Source organism: Heterocephalus glaber, unplaced genomic scaffold (assembly GCF_053883595.1).
Source record: "Heterocephalus glaber isolate CG9 unplaced genomic scaffold, H.glaber_assembly_v1.0 deba00000331, whole genome shotgun sequence".
NCBI classification, from domain to species: domain Eukaryota; kingdom Metazoa; phylum Chordata; class Mammalia; order Rodentia; family Bathyergidae; genus Heterocephalus; species Heterocephalus glaber.
In genome coordinates, this window is record NW_028258142.1 from 23,408,732 (window position 1) to 23,430,431 (window position 21,700).

At 44.0% G+C, this 21,700-nt stretch overlaps 1 protein-coding gene and 1 long non-coding RNA gene across 32 annotated transcripts in view; one reads left to right on the plus strand and one right to left on the minus strand.

Moving 5' to 3' along the window:
• Positions 1-15,684, plus strand: part of LOC110344629 (uncharacterized) — a 58,475-nt gene extending 42,791 nt beyond the window's left edge. Inside the window, exons 2-3 of the long non-coding RNA XR_002387306.2 lie at positions 10,219-10,405; positions 14,308-15,684. This is a non-coding gene — a long non-coding RNA (uncharacterized LOC110344629). The remainder of the gene's footprint in view (positions 1-10,218; positions 10,406-14,307) is intronic.
• Positions 14,866-21,700, minus strand: part of Nedd4l (NEDD4 like E3 ubiquitin protein ligase) — a 353,886-nt gene continuing 347,051 nt past the window's right edge. For all 31 annotated transcript variants that reach the window (XM_004858402.4, XM_087189046.1, XM_004858400.4 and 28 more), the window contains one exon: positions 14,866-20,059. In XM_004858402.4, coding sequence (XP_004858459.1) covers positions 19,957-20,059 — 103 coding nt within the window. In that variant the 3' untranslated portion in view covers positions 14,866-19,956. The remainder of the gene's footprint in view (positions 20,060-21,700) is intronic.

Below are 21,700 nucleotides of genomic sequence, written 5' to 3' on the forward strand. Positions count from 1 at the left end.
TCCCTCCAGAAGGATCTGGGGGGACCAGGAAGAATGACGGGAGGAAAGGAGGAGACAACCTCAAAGGCAGTGCTAGAACTCTTTCCATGGGTTCATACCAGGTTCTAGCCCATCCCTTGGCTCCTATAAGATCCTCCAGAATAAATGAATGAATGAATGAATGAATGAATGGTTGAATGCGAGGTCAAGAAGATGAACTGGGAAGTTTTGAAGACAAATGATAAGAAGACAAATTAGTTTGGTAAGGATAATTCAATCAACCATGGCCCTGGGGGTTGGGTGAGAGGTCTCAGATTTGTGTCCACATTTTCTACTTGGATCATTTGGACAAGAAATCTCCTCTTTCTGAGTGTTAATTTCCCCATCAGTAAAGCAAGGGGTTTGGAGCAAAGGACCTCTAATGTTCCCTCTCTATTTAAAAATTCTCCAGTAGATGCTTGCTATGCCTACCCCTGGAAGTTGGCCATTTTTTGCCATGGGCATGATTCCAGTCCTCTCTGAATTGGCTTAGGCTAGAGAGCAGTTGTCCTTGCCTAAGAACTTGGGGCCATGAAAAGAGGTTGCTTGGTGATGGACTGGCACATACTGATGGTACACCTGGTGTGCAAGAGAAGATGAAATGTTCCAGAACATTCACTGGTGCCCATGGTAATTCCTTGGGGCTAAGAGGGAGCAGATACACATACACTTGGAGCATTTTATTTCTGAAGTGGGCTACAGGCAAGCTGATAGAAACATGGAAACTGAAGCCAGCTGAGGGCCTAAAGTGTCAAAGTTGACTTTACCCCGACTCGACTCTGGCCAGCATTGCCCAATTCTCTCTAAACACAGTGGAATGGCTGTTTATGTGAAGATAAAGAAAAGCTCTATGTTGACTCTATTTCCAAATCCTGCCTTTTGGAATTGACACAAGAAGGGGGCACCCTCCGTTCAGCAGACCCCAAACCCCTTTTGCTGCTCCCTGGCTGTCTCTTCAAACAGAAGCTACTGAAACAGATATTGACCACACAGATAAAACGCAGAGCCACAGGGGCTTTGAACCCCAGGGCTAACAGGCTTATCAAAAACTGTCCATCTCTCTGCCATTTCTGTCTCCTGGGGTGAAAGACCAAAGCTTTGCTCCTTCCCCTGAGAGGGCCTAGTCTCTGTGGGTGGGAGTATCACTCAACAGGACTCAAGGAGGTCCCCAAAGTGGAGATGGGGAACCCTGACTCACTCCACCCATGAGGCTGGTTGTAGTTTGCTGACTTCCATCCCAGGAAAAGAATTTTGAGGATACATCTGTAAGAGGTATAGAGGGATTTGTGAGGCAGAATTTTAAAAGTATACTCAAAGAAACAAGAGTGCCTTCCCTCAAAAGGAGAGACTTGATAATGGCTGAAGCTGGGTATATTTAAGGGGCGCCTGGGAGTAGAAATCTGTAGAACTCGTCAATCTACGAAAAGAGGGGATTCAATTTACAGATGAAAAGCAAGAGCCCTTTCTTCACGGGATGGAAGCATGATGGAGCTTTCATAGGTGATAAAGCTGTAGCCACCCACAAGGGAACGATCCATTTTACAGGTGAAAAGGATGGGTTTTTTTCCCAGTGAAAAAGGTAAAGGGGAATGGCCAAACTTCATTTACAGGAAGAAGGGAATTGCCCCGGGCTTAGTGGGTCTTTAAGGGTCTTAAGAATTTTTGATTGGGTTTGTGTCCAGAAGCTGCAATTTTTATTAAAAGTAGTTTTAAAACTACGATTTTCCTTACTTCTTTTTTTTGGTACCGGGGATCAAACTCAGGACCTTGCACTTGCAAGGCAGGTGGCGGAACCACTGAGCTAAATTCCCAGCCCTCCTTGCTTCTTTTTTACCTGTCTTATTTTGCTTATCCTGGCTCAGGATTACAGGTGTGGCCTGTGTCTTGAGAGGAGTCCAGGCTTCTGCTTTGCAGTGGCTGCAGGTGAGGGTGTGGGCCAGATGCCTAAATCCATGCAAAGGCAATCTTTGGGTTAAAGCACCAGCTCTGAAGTCAGGTCCTCTGGTCTGTCTCTCAACTCTATGACCTTGGATGAGAGTTGTTTTTATTTAATCTTCTCTGTACCTTGATTCCTCCATCTGAAAATGAGAATAATAATGCCCTTTCATAGTAAAGGCTGCCAGGAGGGTTAAATGCATTCATATTTCTAAAACAACTCAGAATGATTGTCACATAGGATGTGTCAAATAGATGAGTGATTCTCTATCTTCATTGTGGTTAAGAATCTCCTGGAGAGCCAGTATGGGGTGCTGGCCTGCAATCCCAGCATGCTGGGAGGCTGAGGTGGGAGGACCACAAGTTCAAGCCCAGCCTAGGTAACTTATCGACTTAGCAAAACCTTGTCTCAAAATTTTAAAATTTTATTTTAAGTTTTGGGAAAATCCTGGGTTCAGTGCCCAGTACCGCAAACAAAAACAAAAACAAATACAAAAACCAAACCAAACCAAACCAAACCCCTGGAGAGCTGTTTACCTGCAGCTCACAAGGTCCCTTCCTGGGTGTTTTTAGCAGGGCCTCATGTCTACTCAGTGCTGCGCCTCAGTCACCCTCATGGGGAGTGGGATTCTGTGTTTCCCTCAGTGCAGCTCAAGTTGCCCCTGGGCCACTTGAATCCTCGAAGGGTGGCACCTGGTGCATGCTGGCTCATCAGCCTGGAAAGTACTCTGCTTTTTGTCCAGTTGATCTTTCAAGTTACAGCTCAAATATGTCTCTTCCAGGAAACCTTTGCCTGGCCTGGACCAGTGCACAGTTCCAAATTCAATTTTTGTATATGTGAAGTGGTCTGGTTTAGATCTGGAACCACATTTGATGGCAAAAACCTGGCCTCAACTGTTATGATGCTATTTATAGTCTATGTATTCCACCTACTGTGAATATTTACGGGATTGCTGTAGAAATATTAATAAATTTGCTGGCAGTGGCCTGTCCCAGACTGTTGGGTGCTACCTAATGGATGGTGTATACAACCTACTGCTTTCCAAAAATCCAAATAAAATATAATTTTAAAACTCTGCATTCCCTCACACATCTGGAACCAAGACTTTCGGATTGTGTATCTGCGGCACATTGCTCTAATTGTTGACTTTCTTCTCTGCTTTCCCATTAAATAAAAATCCTAACAGTAAAGACTGTGGATTTAGCACAGTGTTTGGTGGAAAGTAACTATCGATGATTGTCTCTTGAGTGAATGAATGCCTCCTTGCAGAGCAAACTGCACCTGTCTTTCTTCTTCTCTGTCACATTTGCCATGCCCCCATGGTGTGTGTGACAGGATTTGTAAAATTAATTTCACATGGCTCTTTGATTCCTTCATGGAATCTGGTTGGCAATTTGGGTAGGCAGTCCACACACTGGGGTGAGTGGGATCTAGGAAGATGATGTTTCAAACAGCTAAACTGTTCCCTGCCATTTAAGCCAGATTTTTAACAAGTAGGAAGCATTTGGGGAGCATTGGAATGTCTTTGATGAAAGAATTTTCCAAGAATGATACCCAGACAGCCCCAAGCCCAACCTGTTTAAGGGAAGAGGGGCGTGGGAAGACTCAGAGGCAGATCTCAGAGGCTGAGCCTCACTATGCCTGAGTTAGTAGGCGCAACCCCTTGGGCTGCATTATGATAATGAGCAGGAACCGCCACATTCTGTGTAAAGACAAATGCAATGATCATTTAGATAATTCGAGTCCAAACCTCACCTTGGTGAGCAGGTGCAGAGGTTATAAACTGATGCTTACACAGGCCAGGCAGATAAAAAGTGAGATGGGCCAGGTAGGACAACAGCGCTGGAGGGGAGTGTGACAAACTGGAAGGTTTATGCCCCATCTAGAGAGGGAAGCCCAGATTCTACTCCAGCTGATTAATGCCAGGTCTTCCAATGTGGGGGAATTCTTTTCTTTTTTAAAATTTGTATTAGTTCATGTTTGCAGTGCATAATGATTACACTCACCTTGAGGAGTTGGTACACGTACATAATGATACACCTTAACTCTTTCTTCATCACTCCTCTAATCTCTTGGTCCCCTTCCCCTTTTCAAAAGATCTATCTCCCTGCTTCCTGTTATCTCTTTTTTATGCTGCTCTTTACTTATATTTTGGGTTTCTCATATAGGAGAAATCATGCGATATTTTAAGCTTGTCTGTCTGATTTATTTCACTTAATGTTGTGGTTTAAGGTGTGCCCCCAAGTCTTAATTTTTAAAGAACAATTGGAAAACTTGATGTTTAGGTGAAAACTTCCACTTAAGCCTGGGAAAGGCCAGGTAAAGTTCACAGGCCCTGGAGTTAGGATCCACCAATCACTTTGCAACCTTCGTCTCCGTATTGTTGGTGCTCTATGTGGTCTTTGGGAGGCGCCATACATGAGTTTCTGAAATGTTCCTGTCCTTCTGAGCTGTGAGGATCCTAAGTGGAGGAGGGCATCCTTGTCCTAGTCGCTTCTTGTCCCATACCTAAGAGCAGAGCAGGCTCACCTCCTTAAGTCTGCCTTCTTTGCACACACAAAGTCCTCCTAATCACGTCCTCAGCCAGGTCCCAGAGGAGATTGCTAAGCTGTCACTAGAAATCATTTCCCAGGTGCTCTGGTTTAGACAACCCTGAAGGCTTCTGGGAAAACTGGTGTCTCTTGAGATGTAAATTGTTGCTGACACCAGGAGCCTCAAACATTGTGTTTGAAAGGAGAAAAGGTGGCACAAAAAAGGCAACACGTTCATTTGTTATTTTTCAGGGAGCAAGGAGTATTGGCTGGCACCAAAATGCTTTAGCCAGGGTGGCTGGACTGGCTCAGCAGACCGTTTGCTGTAGTTTCAGTGTCTTTTACCGGCTGCCACCTTCCTTGTCTTCTCTCTTGTCCTCTTGGCAAAGACACCAAATGACTTTCTTATAACCAATTGGGCCCTCTGTTACGGTCATAAGCTGGAGGATCCATGTCAATCTGACAAGGTTTGATCACTCAGGAGTGATGGAGGCAGGATAGAGTGAGGCCCCCCAAATTGGAAAGCCACAGGCACCCCAACCACTTTGCAACCAGTGGCTTCCCCTGATTCCCCCATCCAGTTCAATGAAATCCAGTTGTATTGAGGATCCAAGGGACAGAGAAGAGTGGCTGGACTCGAGGCCTCCAGCTGCTGAGGGTGAGCAGCAGGAAGATGGTTAGACAAGTAACCACGACAAGAGGCAGAGAGGGACATTGTGCCGCAGGCCCAGAGGAGGATGGAACTTCATCTAGCAGGGGAGTCAAGAAGGGCTGCATGGATGAGGTGACACAGGTGATACATCCTGAAGAGTGGCTTGATTTGAAGTGTTGGAAGGTCACTCCTCATAGAGAATGTGGCAGGAGCAGTGGCAAGAAGCCAGGTAGGAAGGAAGGGCAGCCACTATAGGAACACAGAGGGAGAGGGAGTTAGGGCTCAGCCCAAGTGACTTGGAAGGCCTGGGGAGGGAGCTTAGATTTTCACCAGTGGATCCATCCTGGTGACCCTTTGAAGGATTTCTGCAGGGGAAGGCAGGCACTGGGGCTAGGCTGGACTCAAAGTCCGGGGCAGAGTGGGGCGGGAATCAGGAGGGGAAAGTGAGTGACAAGCCCATCAAGAGTTTATTGCCACTCTCTGGATGGAAGTTATGAAGGCATGTGAGGTGGAAGGGAGTGATACAGGTGCCCATGGTGTTAGACAGGTCCCTGCTGTCCCCAGCATCTTCTCCCTTTCCCCCGAGCCCATTCTGGTCACACACGTGCACTGGAACCCTTGCCCAGCCTCTCCTGGTGAGGTCACCAGTGTCGCCCACATTGCCAGGTCTGGTGGTCGTGTCTCAGTCTCCCTCTTGCTGATCCATGAGCAGAGCTGGTGTCCTGGGTCTCCCTTCTGCATTCATGAACTGCCCTCTGCAGCCCCCCAGCCCCACTCTGTCCTGGGTGCCCTCCCCTTGTCTGGGCACTCTTCTCCCGGCTCCCTTTGCCTTCCAGTCCCCGGATCTTCCTTCCATTGCCTAGCTTTCAATTACATCTATGTGACTTTAGTTCTCTGCAGCCTGGACCTGTTTATGAGCTTCTGGATTCCACTTTCTACATGGCCACTTCCTGTGGGTGTCTAACAGAAGGCTCATGCTGGTCTTTTTCCGCAGGGGATTCACTGTCCTTGCCACTCGCACTTAGGGCCTTGGATCAGCTATTCTTCCACCCTAAATGCTCCTCCCCAGGGGCCTCAAGCCTCCTCTCTTCTCCTTGAGATCTTCACCCTGAATAACTTATTTAAAATCACTTCCTGGGACTTCATCTTATTAAAAAGCTTCTGCACTGCAAGAGAAACCACCAACAGAGCTAAGAGACAACCTACAATGTGGGAAAAAATTTTCAGCAACTGTACCTTAGGCAAAGGGTTACTATCTAGAATACATAAAGAACTGAAAAAAATCAGACCCCCCCCCAAATTCAAAGACCCAATTCAAAAATGGACATCTGAAATGAACAGACATTTCTCAGACAAAGAAGTAAAAGCAGCAAATAAACATGTGAAAAAATGTTCAACATCACTGGTCATTCGAGAGATGCAGATGAAAACACTGAGATACCACCTCGCCCCGGAAAGAATGGCTGCTATCAAGAAATCAACCAATAACAAATGCTGGCGGGGCTGTGGAGAGAAAGGAACCCTTCTCCATTGTTGGTGGGAGTGCAGGCTGGTGCAACCACTGTGGAAATCCGTAAGGAGAAACCTCAAAGAACTAGGACTGGAAGTCCCATTTGACCCAGCTATTCCCCTACTGGGTATCTTCCCCAAAGAATTAAAAGAATCATACCACAGCGATATATGTGCACCTATGTTTATAGCGGCACAGTTTGTAATAGCTAAGGTTTGGAAACAGCCCAAGTGCCCATCAACTGGAAACTGGATAAAGAAGATGTGTTTTTTTTTAATAAAATGGAGTACTACTCAGCCATAAAGAATAAGAAACTAGAGTCATTTATAGCTAAATGGATGCATGTTGAGGCCATACTCTTTTAAGTGAAATAAATAGGACACATATGTGTAAACACCGAATAGTATCTCTAGTGTGAGAAACTGAAAGTGTAAATAAAGATGAAAATGATTAAAACAAATAATTGATAACTTGAAATAGGAAAAGGTCCAAAGGTGGAGGGGTGGTGGGAGGGGAAGGGAAAAGGGAAGAAAGAAAAGGAAAAATTATGAGAAAGAAAAAAAAAATGGAAACAAAGTCTATGTAAATAGGGAAGGGTGTAGGGGGTGAAGGGCGCATAGGTAATGGGGAAAAAATAAAAACTAAGATGCATCATGTTCAGGTACAAATATCCAATGATAAATGCAAATGTATTGTATACCTGAAATGTACCAATTAATATATAAATAAATAAATAAATAAATAAATAAATAAAAAATCACACTTCCCATATTGCCTGAAACTTTTCTTCTTTCTTTTTTATTTGGTCCTGGGAACTGAACCCAGGGCTTTCATGCTGAGCTACAGCCTCAGCCCCTTTTAAAATTTTTATTTTGAGACAAGGTCTCACTAAGTTGCTAAGTTTCCCAGTCTGGATTTGAACTAAAATTCTCCTACCTCAGCCATCCAGCGTTTGCTTTGCTTTCTCCCGCCTTGACTTCATCCATATTTAATATAACACATGTTGTACTTATTTATATGTCTATTCCTTGTTTGCTTTTGAGAGAATATATGTTTCACAATGGAAAGGGTCTTTGCTTGGCTCTGTCTTAATTGCTGTATTCCTGGCTCCTACATGTAAGTCAGGTATGGCATGTGGGAGGTACTTAATATGAATTTATTTTGTGAATGAAAAAACACACGAAGAGAAAACTGTGCCTTGTCTCTCTTTCCACTCAGGTACCACAATCATGTGAAGGGTCGGAGATGGAGTTTCAGTATGGGTGCCTGGACACAAGGGCAGGACTTCCAGAAATGTGGAAACACAGAGAAGAAGCCATTTGAAAGGAGTAGGAGTTCAGAAGGGACCATTTTGAGTTTGAGTGACTTGAGAAATACCCAGTGAATGTGTCCATGAGGATTTTGGAGATCTGGGTCTGGACAGAGGTTGGCAGTTGTTTAAATGGAGGTAGTAAGGAGGAAGAGGAGGAGGAGGAGGAGGAGGAGGAGGAGGAGGAGGAGAGACAGAGAGAGAAGAAAGCTCATTAAACAACTTTTCTTGGAACATTTACATTTAAGGGAGGAGAAAAACTAATAGGAGTTTTTCAGGAGTGAGAGAATAACCAAGAGAGCCAGGGAAACCAAAGGTAGAGTTTTGAGAAGCAATGGTCGCTAAGGCTAAACACTGTGCAATTATGAGGAGGACGTGGACTGGCAACAGCTCTGGGTCTGATCCCCACATCTGCTGTCCTATTGTAACGTCACAGATGGCTTGAAGACCAGGCAGGAGTGCAGTGGAAGAACTCCCAGCAGGCCCCAGAGTGATCTGATTAGAGCTTTCTGGAAACAGACTACCCCAATGTGGATGGCTGGGATGGGTGGAAGTGGAGTGGATACCCATTAGGAGGACCTTGTAGTGGTTAGAGCCAGGAGTTCTAAAAATCAACCTAAGGCCCGTTAGCTTCAACATTCTACTTGTCAAGCAGGAGGGCTGGCCCGAGGTCATGGGGGTCTGAGAGCTTTCTGGACCCCAGTCGGGTATGACATTGCTCTTTTCTTGTTGCCAGCATCGGGCATTTCCTAATGCTGTGTCTCTTGGCCTTCAGAGCTAATATTTGTCTCCTATTGATTCAGGATCCAGCCTGTTACTTTTTAACTGGAGCTGGGGTTCAAAGGCCTGACTGCTGTTTAAATACTCGTGTTGGGGATGGCACGTTCCCCTGATAATCTCCACTGATGAATAAGCAAGGATCTTCTAAGTAAACAGACTGCTGAGAAGTCAAGGGGTCCTGGGGTTGGGGTTCAGGCAGGAGGTGGTAAGGAAGAGGTAGAAGACCCCAGGGCAGAGGCCTTAGACTTGAGCACAGAGCTAAAGGACTAGAAATCAAACAATAAATTCCAGTCTCACACTTCTGCCATAAATGAAACTAAATATGTTATTACCTTAACCTTTTAATAAACAGAAAACCTTTAAAAATACAACATCCCAGGCCCCTGTTGAAGAATTCCTGGGAGTGGAAAATCCAGTTTTCGGCCTCTGGTCCCTTCAGCCCTTCAGCTCTGTTGGACAAAGGGACATCTGTGCTTTCCCCGGCAGAGACTTGGAAAATCTGAGGCCCTGGCTCTGTGGTAGGGGAAGGCTGGAGGGTGGGGAGGGCTCTGTCCTGGGGCAGCCAGGAGGGCATGCAGCTCCCCATTAGGTGCCAAAGTCACTGTGTTTTCCCAGTGTGGGGTCACCCATATTCACAATGGATTCAGCTTCCTGAAGTAGGGCCTCAAAAAAACTTCCCTCTTCACTTTGCTGATATCTGAATGCCATAATATTGAACTTTATTCCTTTTGACTTGAGCATCAACTCTGGCACTTGTTAAAAATATTTCTGGAAGGGAACATGTATTTAGCCTATCAGTCACTTACATCTTGGTATAAATGAGGTTACTGACTCTTCCCTCAGGAAGTCTGATGGAGGGGATGGTGGTGGGGAAGTGGAGGTAGTGGTTGAATGTCCATCTGAGCCAGACAGCCTGGGTTCAGAGCACACTCTGCAGGTCCCTGAACCTCCCAGTCTGCTTTCTTGTATATAAATTGGCACCAAAAACACCTGCCTCTTTAGGCTGAGGTTTTATGAAAAGTAGTAGTAGAATCATAAGAGAACAAAATGAAGACACTAGAAGCTTGGCAAAATGCAGCTACTCACCTCAGGGGAAATTCACTCTGCAAAGAAGATAAAATCTTTCTTAATGGCATAGTTTGTCCTGTTGATCCCAGACTCCTTCCCTTTTCCTGTGGGTGCTAAGGTAGATATCTCCCAGCATCCTCAGGACTGTGGTATGGTCATGGGGCTGGCTTCTGGCTAGGGAAGGTGGGCAGGGTTTTCTTCCTCCTGTGCTTGTGGTTGGCAGAGGATCCTGTCTCAGGGGATTGTGGGGCCATCAAGGAGGGTGCTGGGGTCCCTGAAGAAATGCATGGAGCAGAGAACCTCTTCTAACCCACAAAGGAATGTAGGAAATACACCTTTGCTAAGCCACTGTGATTTGGGAATTGCTTATTATGGGCTTAACTTGCGCTTACTGTTGCTTTCTTTCCTTCTCAGGATCCTGCACAAGGAGGAAGGGTGAGGTAGGAGGAAAGGGCCAAGAGCCAAGGACCTAGAAAATAACCCAAAACATCCTCCGCAGGCTGCAGGCACTGGTCATCAGCTGCCAAATGTACCTGGGGTCAACCTGGAAGTTCAAGGTGATCACGGTATGCAAACCATCAAGGCTTCAACGTCCCACAAGGTGATTACATATATTGGGAAGTGGAGATCTCATTACCTGTGAAGTGGGGATACTATTTGAATATTAAATGGACATTTTTTTCCCATTCATAATGCCCTGTGGCTTCCCAGCCACCGACTTAATTTTTATTGCTTCAAGGTAGCAAAGATACAAAGTAGAATTTTAAAAATTCATTATAACAAATTGCATGGTTCCATAAGAAACTGTAGAACAGGCAAAATTATATATGGTAGAAAAATTCAGGATGGCTCTGAGATATGGGGATTGACTTGGAGGGGGAAAAAAAGAACTTGGATGGTAATCTGGGCTACATAGGTGTCTGTGTGTAAAGGAAAAAATATGAGAAAAGGAAAAAATGGAAACAAAGTCTTTGTAAATAGGGAGGGGTGGAGGGTTGAAGGAAGGGCAAGGGAATGGGGAAAAAATAAGAACCAAGATACTCATGTAAAGGTACAAGTTCCCAATGATGAATGTCACTGTATTGTATACGTAAAATGTAAACTTAATGAAAACTTAATGAAAAATAAACTTAATGAAAAAAAATTTACTTAAAAAATCTGAATAAAAGTTTAGCTAATGATAAGAATGCAGAAGTACTAGTACATGAAATCTGCAATCTATTTTGCAATATTTCAGTAATTAGGAGGGGGTTCGGGTGGAGAGATGGCAGATTATTTGATAAGGCAAGCAGAGTAAAGCTAATGTGAATAGGGCGGCATCTTGGTGGCGGGCACAGGCGCATTCACTGTATAGCCTTTTAACTTTTGTTTGCAAATTTTCTTAACAAACTGTTAAGAGGTGTTGGGGGTGGGGAGTTACTGTGTTTTGGAAGTCAAAAGTGACCATCTTTAGTCCTGAGGAAATAAATGACATTGAACACCAGGATTTGCTGAGGGATGTGCAATTTTTGTCCATTCTAAAATCTTTTCTTTCCACATCAAGAGCTAAATCCAGTTGGTTTATGTTACCGAGTTTCACCAAAGGCTTTGCTATCTGAAGGGCATTCTCAGCAGAGAGAAACTGGAAGGGAATCATTGTAGAGTGGGAGGACAAGGGTCTGAGCTCAGGACAGGGGCACTGCTGTGTCTCACCAACTTGGGCCTTGGCAAGGGGGGGGAATCATCAAAGAATGAGCAGCACTCCTCTATGTTCCTGGTGTCATGGGGTGGGAGAGCAGTAGAGCCTTGTGTCCCATGTCCCATTGGGAGCTTTGGCAGGTTCTGGGGAGCAGCACAGAGCAGCAGGGTCTTGGGAGATGCAGAAGAGGCCAAGGAGCCCAGTGTGGGTGCTGGCACCAGGGCAGAGGGCTGGCTGTACAGAGTGAGGCTCCAGTGAACATCCTAGGCATAGGCTGAGGTGAGGCCAGCCACAAGATCCCTGGAGGGCGGCATGGCATACCTGAAACCCACACAGGGGACAGAGAAAACAATACCCTAGGGCTTGCAGAGAAAACAATACACCCTGCCTGTGCCCAGTACTCACCAGACCCCTCTACGGGAAAAGGGCCTCAATGGGGCATTTGATCTATACATTGACTGAATATTTACCCCCAAAGACAATTTTAAACCAAGAGACAAAATTACACTGAAAAAGTCAACTATTGATGTCTTTTATCTTGCCTGGGAACAGGGCCTGGTACGCAAGGAAACCAGACAGGGCAGTGAAGGTGCCATGTGTGTGCCCACCTAAATCAGTGTCAATGGGTGCTGGGCTCCATGCTGTCTATAGCACAGGCTTGTCTCGGCCTCTGGGCAGTGCCCTGCAACTCCAAATCCTATAGCTCGCTGTCTAGAGGACTGGAATGAAGAGCACACACAGCAGGTGCTATGCTGGGGAGCCCCCATTCCCACAAACAGCTTCTTTACCCATTTTTTTTTTTGGTTTCATTCCAACTTGAGTCCTTCTCCCAACTTTGGAGGAGAAAAGGAGAAAACTGGAGGGAGCAAGGGAGTTACTTAGGCTGATGGGCTTTGGCCTGTAACAGAGACAATTTTCTGAAGATGTCTGCTGTGATGTTTCCCAATTGGATGTGCTCCCGGAGATGGTTTGGGGTCTATAAATGGTTCTGGTGCCAAGTACCTGTACCGCCCTCTTCTAGAGCCCTGGAGCTGAGAGGCTGCCAAGGTGGGTACTAGCAAGTTGACCCAACACTGCCCTTGGGCATCCTTGGCCCCTTCCCTCCAACAGAACCAACCACACCCTGCCTTGCCCTGGAGCACATGGTTGTCCTGTTCAGGGCTGGTTGGGCTGTCTCCTTCCCCTACTTTTTTAGTTTTGAGAAACACCCACAATTGTGGCTGTTCCAGGTCTGCATTTGGGAGGGCAACACTACCCTAAAAGTCTCTAAGGACACAAATTAGAGCACATCCTGGTTTCTGGACTGGAAAACCCGGTCCTCTAGGACCGTACATTCCGTAATCACATGATCCGTTTGCTGAGCCCAGGATGTTGCAGTACACAATCTTACTTTTGGCTTGCTCTGGCATTTGATTTGGACAAAACCACCCAGGACTGCAAACTTCCTGATTCTAGTAATTATATCTAAAACTGCCAAGAAAAGGTGTTGCTGAGAAATTGCCCAAATTTGCCTTTAAGGACAGATTTGGCTGCCAGGGCACCCTTCTGCCAGGTTACCCAAGGTCTGCCATGCTATGCCACACATTTACCTCTCTTAAGTATCACTCAGTAATACTGTTTTACTCTGTGCATTTGGTAGCATGCTTACTGTATTCCCCGACACCCCTTTCCATCTAACTGGCAAATTCAGCCTTGTCCTCAGGGAGAAAAAAAGGTTTACCTTCAGTATTAGGGTGCGGTATTGCCAAAGCTTGGGAGGAAACATGGTCCCCTTCCAGCTCTCCCAGCCCCTCTGTTCCATGACGCCAGGAGGCAGCACAGCAGCCAGCTCAGAACTGCACAGGACGGGGCTGGGCACACCTGGGTGGGGCATTTGGATTGTTCCCAGCAGGCCTCAGGAAAGAATGGTGGCCTGCTGGAGGTGGGAGCTACTCTTCACCTATCTTGTCACTGGTTACCCTCTCTCAACCTGTCACTTGCAGCCCACTGGGACTGTATCCAGGACTAGCTTGGGATTTGTAGGGGAAAGGGAAGGTGTAACAGCAGCATAGGGTGGTGGCTAGGGAAGGTTGCGGCAGTTTAGCGGCAATGGAACTGCAAAGGTTCTGGGCAGGAAGCAACAGTCTGCTTGGAGCAAATCCACCTTTTTTTCAAATCTTGTCTGAGGTTAGCATTACAAAGTTCCTAACAGGGAATTTCTGTTCTCACTTCCCTCAGTCCTAGCAGTTTGCAGCTGAGTTCTACCACCTACTTAAGAAGGAGATTATCCTAAGATTTTAGTAAACTCAGGCTCAATTTTTCCCCCTGCCCAGTGCAAAACCTATAGAGAATCTTCAGCCCCAGCTCTCTGGAAACCCATTGTTTTGGAAGTGATACCTTAGAGGGGAGAGCACCAAAGGGATCAGAAAGTGGTTTTCGGATTCTCACCCGTGGGACTTCCTTGAAAACTGTTCCTCAGGGCTAAGCCTGGAAAAGCTAGTCCTAGAATTTGGGGACACCCATGTTCACTGCTGACATCAGAGGCTTTAAAATTTTGGAAGTGCCCACATCACTCTTGAACATCAGAGTAGGTGAAGAGCTTATGAACCTAGCATTTGTGTAAATGATGTCATTTATTCTTTTCACCATTTGTATTTGTCTCTAAGCATGAACACATGGGATTCCAAGAGAGGTTCTATCCACCTGGACCTCTCATGTTATGTCCTTGTAAGCCTGGGCAAGATTGCAGGAGCTCTAGATGCTGCTGATAGCTTTCTGGCAAGATCATTAACTGCTCAAGGAAAAGGCCACGGGAAAGCCAGGACTGATTACATTGTGTCCTGCAGGGTCATCACTGGCTGGCAGTCTCTGAGGGGATGGAGCTAAGGATATGGAGCAGAAGTTCAGTGCTAATGAAAAAGGAAAGATTTGCCAGGAGCCGATTTGACCGGAATGATATGGCAAGAGAAAAAAATGCCACCAAGTTTTAACAGGGACATGACATAAGGTCAAGATTTTGAACACCATTTTGAGAACCACTGTGGCTTCATTATTGAGTCCCATGAACTCTCTCACAAGCTCAGGGCTGGGTGGATAAGGACTGGAGGGAAAAATCTGCTTTTCCAGGAATGGACCAATATGGATTATCTGGTGTTACATAAAACTAGTAATTCTACAGTTTAATAAAAACACAAGTCGGCAGATAAGAAAAACGTGTATCCTCTTATGCTTAAGCCGTTTCTATGCTTAAGCAAGCTATTTCTAAGGGCCTAGAACTTTCAGCTGAGATTAAGGAAATGAACACATTATAAATCTGCAGGCATTTAAGTCTCTTTGACACAAGACAATGAACTCATGAAAGAAGTTTTCAATCAGACAACCCATAATACTTGATGTAGAAAATGTTCCAGCTTCCATACTTCTTTATTAAATACTTGACAAGCTGCATCACTTCTTTACAATGACTTCATTATGTCACATTACTTTTTTGCTGTCAGAAAAACAAACTACAAATTTTCTTTAGATCTCTCAAGAAGAAAGAAAAGCAAAAAAAGACTTGTTCTTAAACAAAACTTTTCCTGTGTGTATCAAATTCAACCATATTTTAAAGCTATTCTGATTGTGAAAATGAGCATTATCCATAAGTTGTCTTAAAAAAACATCAAGGTAGTTAGGTTTTGACCATTGTATCAAATAGTACTTGGCTTTGTATTAGGAGGTGAGTTTATAATAAAAAGTTACAAAACATTGAGAATTCATTTGGAATGCTTGAAACTCTTTTCACCTTAAAAGTCACTGTTTTGTTCATGTTTCATTTGATAACAGATCCTGAATTAAGAAATGACAACAAACGGACATCTTCTTCCTAGGGTTCTTTCAGGCTCTGAGGGTGAGAATCCTCAGGACATAGCTTGGAGAAAACTGTTGAAGGGACAAAGCTCTCGCTCCCTTTTGAAACCAGATTACTCACAGAGGTGTAAAAATGCTATACAAATACATACACATATATTTGGACAGCATATGTACATACATATGTATTTATGTTACATACAGAGCGGTAAAGGAAGAACAAAGTCACACAAAGTTAACATGAAGGTAACTGTGACAATCTAGGTGAAATTAGTCTGAGTACAAGGCATGGGCTTACAAAAGAACACGGACATCTATTGGTGAAAGCCATGGTCATGAAAAATGCTTTCAATGTACTTATACATGGTGGAGAATACAGTACACTAGAGGTCGGGCACCAACAGTGATGTCCTTAGATTCCTACTGCTACTCTTTACAAACAAAACAAAGAGACATGCACTTTAAACATGCACTGTTTTGGGTGTAACATCTTTGACAAAGGATAGATGTCAAATGAGAGGTTTCCTTGGAAAATTTCATACCAACAGAAAGCTACCTTTTCCCTAGAAAACATTAACACAAGCTTAAGTCCTAATGCTATGGCATTTTCTCTGACACACTGAAAATACTCTGGGGTGGAGTGTGCGTATGTAAGTGTATATACACTGTTCATTAAGGCTTATATAAATTAAAAAAATGGTCCAAAGTATATCACATTTTCTTCCCAGTTTTAAAATCTAAAGTACAAAGTGGAGTCTATACGTTTTTGTCTTTTAATACATCTCAGTCCTGAAATTGGCAGTTTTGACATGACTTACGATGTACCCCTATGTCTGAACAAGACAGAAGTAGTGCATGATCCTCTGGGGGTCAGGAGCACCCCTACTGGCAAGGGAGAAATGACACCAGACAGCATCTCCCTTGCTCTCCTGGTGACAGGGGTGAAGAGTCAGGGTGAGGGGAGAGGATAGAAAGAGAAGAGCCAACAGAGTGGGGAGGGGATGGAGAGTTAATGAGCCCAGGCTCTCTGCGTAGACTTTAAAATCTCAGATGTGAGATGCAAGACTATTAGGAAAATATAGGAGTCAAATGGAAAACAACTGGTAACTGTTACAACAATTAGAAAGTTACTGCTTATGAACTTAACTTTTGACAGAGCCAACTGGGACCTGGCAAGATCAAAAAACAATGGTATGGTACATGCTATCTATGCAACAAGCTGAGGTGCAGAAAGTGGTTCAAATATTTTTGCAAATTGTTTCTCAGAATCTGCCACTGGGTCCCTACATGGGAGGAATAATCCATGTCAAATTGCTTTATATCATTTTCCATATGAATTTAGGAAATACCTGAGGTCATTTCCTAAAGGGCCTTAGAAAAAAGTATCTCCCATTCTTAATTTTTCAGAGGACTGGCTATAGAAAAGTAAATGTTTCAGGTGAAAAAGGAAAGTGTACAAGGGAAGCTCGACACATCATAGAATCAACAAACACCCATTCCAGAGGCTGCAGGCAGAAAACAGCACATAGCCTGAACTAATCCTGTTGGGAAGAGTTTCCAAATTTACCCTCAGACCAACTGGGGCAAGAGCTGAAACACCCCAGAATACACAGCAGCCATGTGATTCCTCCAAGCCCTTCCACATACAGTGTGTGCACTGGCTCTCACTAGGCTTTCTGTGAATGGCCTATGACAACTAAAGCTTCTGCAGGGAACCAGAGCAATGGGGCTCTAGTGATCTCCATGGCAGGAGATAACAGGAAGCAGAGACCTTGGTGTGCAGAGCAGCCTGGTTGCTGGGACAAGTAGGCAGACAGCATTGCCCTCCAGCCCCAGGCCAAGCTGCCAAAGTGGGAGGACCCAGGTATGACCCAGCAACCTGTTTCTTGTGCAGTGCATTTTCTCTTCTGCCACCTGCAGTTGTGTCATGAAAATGACCAAGAGTGGCATTAAAATTTACCGACACGAAGATATAGAACCATTCTAGGCAAAGAGTGAAACTTTGTAAATTGCTGAGGATTAGCTGTTGATTAAAGAAAAAAAACAACAAAAAACTAAACCCCAATCCAGCAATATTTAGTTCTCTTTAAAATCAGAGGGTAGGTTAAGGGATAGATGAACTGAGGCATCATTCACAATTACTCCATTTTAAGTATTCATCAGGGTATACTTTGATAATTCTTGTATGTTTCTGACTTAAAAATTATATGAAGTTTTTCTTTTTGTATTTTCAACAATTAAGTCTAATTTGCATTTAGAGAATATTCTGATTTTAAAAAAACATACAATTTAGAAAATGACAGAAGAATCTCTGTTATCATACTAGAATCAGATTTCTCCTCCTACAATTACACAGTCTTTCTCAAAAACTATCAAAGTATACTTCATTTTTTTTGGTAACGGGGATTGAACTCCGGTTCTTGCGCTTGCGCAGCAGGCAGTGAAACCACTGAGCTAAATCCCCGGCCCCTAGCAAAGTATACTTCTTGCCTCAGACTCTGCCATGATTTTTTTTTTTTAAAGATAACTGATTTTAAGCTATCAAAAAAATTTTTAAAAAGAGGATTTTTGCCACTGAGACATTTGTTGTGTTAACTGTAGGGGGTTAAAAAAATCTCACCCCACCCCCCAATAATGAGCATTTTAAAAATAATTACTTATGGGCTGGGGATTTAGCTCAGTGGTTCTGCCGCCTGCCCTGCAAGCATAAAGACCCAAGTTCGATCCTCGGTACAAAAAAAAAAAAAATTACTTAAGGGCCAGGGATGTAGCTCAGTGGCCTCACAAGCGCAAGGTCCTGAGTTTGATCTCTGGTACAAAAAACCAAAAGTTTTCTGATTACTACTAAATATTTTTAAATCAATATGAAAAGGAAACCAATACTCAGCTCTGTAGAAGTCACCTTTCAGAACATCAGGGTTCTGTATTCCCTCAGACAACTCATTTACAATCATAAGTGCCCATGGTTTCTCACATGCCGCCAGAACTGCACAAATATGACTGATTTCTTACACCAAAGGTCTTACACAACAGAGACTCTGCAACCACAAATTTCTGTCTTATCTGTGACTGGCAAGAGACCCAATCTCTAGTGTCTTCTAACTTGGCCACAATGGGGTCTAGGACAACACAAGTTGAACAGGACAGGAGGGTTGCTGAACTCTCCCGCTGTCTTAGGCATCTTCTCAGAACTTGACAGCACAAGTGAGAAAGAATCAAACTCCACAGAGACCCTCAGTCCTCCACCACCACAGCATGACCTCAGTGGATCAAGTCAAGTCTTCTTTCTCACTTTTAATCTAGCTTACGAGAGACGCGACTCAGGCAGTACACAGTATTGAAGCATGCAACAGGTCATAGGTAACAAAAGTTGGTTAGATTAAGTGTCTATTAAATAAATCCTTGTATTGAGTAGAAATCATGAAACAGTTGGAAAGGACAGGTCTGTAGGCTCAGCTTTACATTCAGGGTTTTATACACCAGCAGCCAGATTCACAACTGATAGATATTGCACCAGCAAGATGTGTGCAGAGAAAAGAAATAATCATCACATTGAATGTTTGTGATAAAAAATGAACAGAAACAAAACCAGGTTATGACCTCCATGTGGTACATAAAGTGCCTTCAGAATTGGTGCAGTGAGAGCAAGAACTGGTTATTTAGCTACGATTAGTGAACACACAAAAAGGAGACAGAAGGGATCTGGCTTCCGGAGTTTTGAATCAAGCAGTGCCGAGTTTCATTCAAAATGTTTCTACTACAAACAGCAAAAGGGGAAATATAATAAAAGGGTGACTGTACAGCAACAGGAAGGGTTAAGCAATTTCTCTCAGGAGAAATGATAGTCTAACCCTGTCTCAAATGTGTTATAGCACACGTAATTACTTCTAAGGAATAATGGTGTGATTCCTTTCAAGTTAACACAAATATGTCATGCTATGTTACAATTCTCTCGGCCTGTAGCTACTACCTAAATTTGTACAAAAAAAAGTAACGTCCAGTTTATTTTCATTCTGAGTATGGAAAAATTATCATTATGCCTAACGTTATATTTGAAATTCTCTCCAAGTTCTTGTCTGTAGAAGGTTTTTGAACAAAAATTAATTTCGATTTCTAATAAAGTACAGGGGTGGGGTGTCAGAATACTTCAAAAATAAAAATGTCATTGACATTCAGCCTGGTATGAAATTCAAATACAAAAAAAATATGCTCACTTTACCAAGTACATGAGACATCTTTAATTGTAATGAAATAAAATCTGAAAATCAGTCTAAATCATTTTAAAAAGTAAACATGAATTGTAATACTATACCTGTAGAGTGATTAATTCCATTCACTGTCATTAGAAAGTATGCAAAATATTTATTAAGGGCTTTGCCTGCAGAGGCACAACATAAATAGAACAAGTCTTCCTGAAATGTAATTAGTGTACACATCAGCCAGTTGAGAATTCGTGGTGAAGAGCGGGAATTCGGCTGGGACCAGGTTCCCGAGTCTGAAGGTGGGCATGGCAGGGGTGGAGGCTGGGCTCCGGAAGCCATGCTGCACAGCGGTGCTCTGTCACCGGCTCTGCAAAAGTCTGTCAGGCAAATGCAAAAGAGCACGTGGAACTTGCTGGATGGTCACTGGCCCTGAGGAAAGAGGCCTTAATCCACTCCTTCAAATCCTTGAGCATTTTCCACGGCCATGAGAAGTTTCTCTCGTAAATCTTCGAAGGTTTCATACGGAGGTAAGTCAAGGCGATTAAAGCTGTAAAAGGAACAAAAGGTATAGGTAAAATGCTACCATTTTTACCCTTTAGTCACACAGCACTACCTATATTTGGCTAATGGGCATTTGGTATTTGAACAAGGAATGAAAAGCCTAAGCTGCAATTCTGAGTACCGGGAAATAAATTCTAGCTGTGAAACTGTCCATGCCAAACGGTATATACCTGATGGAGGAGAGAAAAACAATATTCTAATAGTCCATGAAACCTCTGCTATGGCCAGATGTGGATTCTAGGAGCCTGGTGGGAAGGAGTCATGCAGGCAAGATAATGACACACACCCACACGGAGATTTCATATCCTCGAGCACAATGCTTGAGGAATGATGGAGGAGTTGAGATGTGCTCGTTTTCAATGCTATGGCTTATTCTCCACTAGGCCTGAGCCACAGCTCTTCTCAGAATGAACTCCTTCATTTTCACCACCAGCCTGTGAAACAGGTTAAGGTCACTTCCGTTCTGCAGATACAGATCCTGAATCAGGGAGGCAAAGTCAAGGTGCCAGGAATCTCACTTGTAGGACTACTGCAGACCCCAGAGCGAAACCCAGGCTGCCTGGAGTTCCAGAATGTCAATGCTAAGCCACTTCCACTAATTAGAGTCCGGCAAGCCAGCCCCATCTGGAGTGAAGAGCTACATTTATGAAAAGCTCTGGTATCTCGTGAGGCTTCAGATTGGGGGAGCGGGGCTGAAGACACACTGGTGAGAGTGAGGACTTCATACAAATGGATGGCCTCAGCAGGCAATCAAGCCAAGTTCACGTTCTGGTTCTGCCACGTGCCAGCTGTGTAACCTTGGGCAAGTCACCCAAGGTTGGCTCTGCAAAAATGGGGATATTGCTTGCAGGGGTGCTAAGCAGGTCGAATCACAATGTATATAAAGTGGGCCTGGCACGCAGTGAGTGCTCAAAGGATGGTGGTCAGTGGTGTTATTCATTGAACATTCACTGTTTACAGAGTCAGTGTCTGTGTGGGGACTGCTGATGTGTAGCTATCCTGAAAATGGCCACAGACATCTGCCACAGCTCATGATCATTTAGAAGAGAGTAACAGTGGAGTCAACCTTGTCTCAAGACTATGCCGATCCTACCTCATTTACTTCACCCAGGTTTACAGAGGAGAAATTCAAGGTATGGAGAGGTTAGACAATTAGTTCCTGGTCACATAGTGAGTGGAAGAGGAATGTCCAATTCTTGACCCACACTCAGTTTCCACAGCACAAGCATCCATACTATTTGGGATTGAAACAGTCCCCTTCCAGGGGCTGACATGTGACTCCAGGTATGAGGAGAACAACATCTCATGTTTTAAAAGCTGACCATTTATCAGCAGTAGCAGTAAGAACAAAACACACCTCCATGCTGGGGCTGTAACAACTCCTAAAATGTGTAACAAGTCCCATTGAGCTCCATGCAGATTCCCCAAGATCTAGTAACATTAAAAGACAAGAGTGCTTCTCAGAATCCTAGAACTGCAATCCTAAAAGAGACTTAAAAGAAGTTTTTGATTTTCTCTTTTTTATATTGATAATGATCTAGGATCAAAATTGCACCCACTGTAAATGCAGAACTCTACTTTTCAAACAGCACAAGGAGCCTTTCACAGAAGGTGGCTTTTGCCTTAT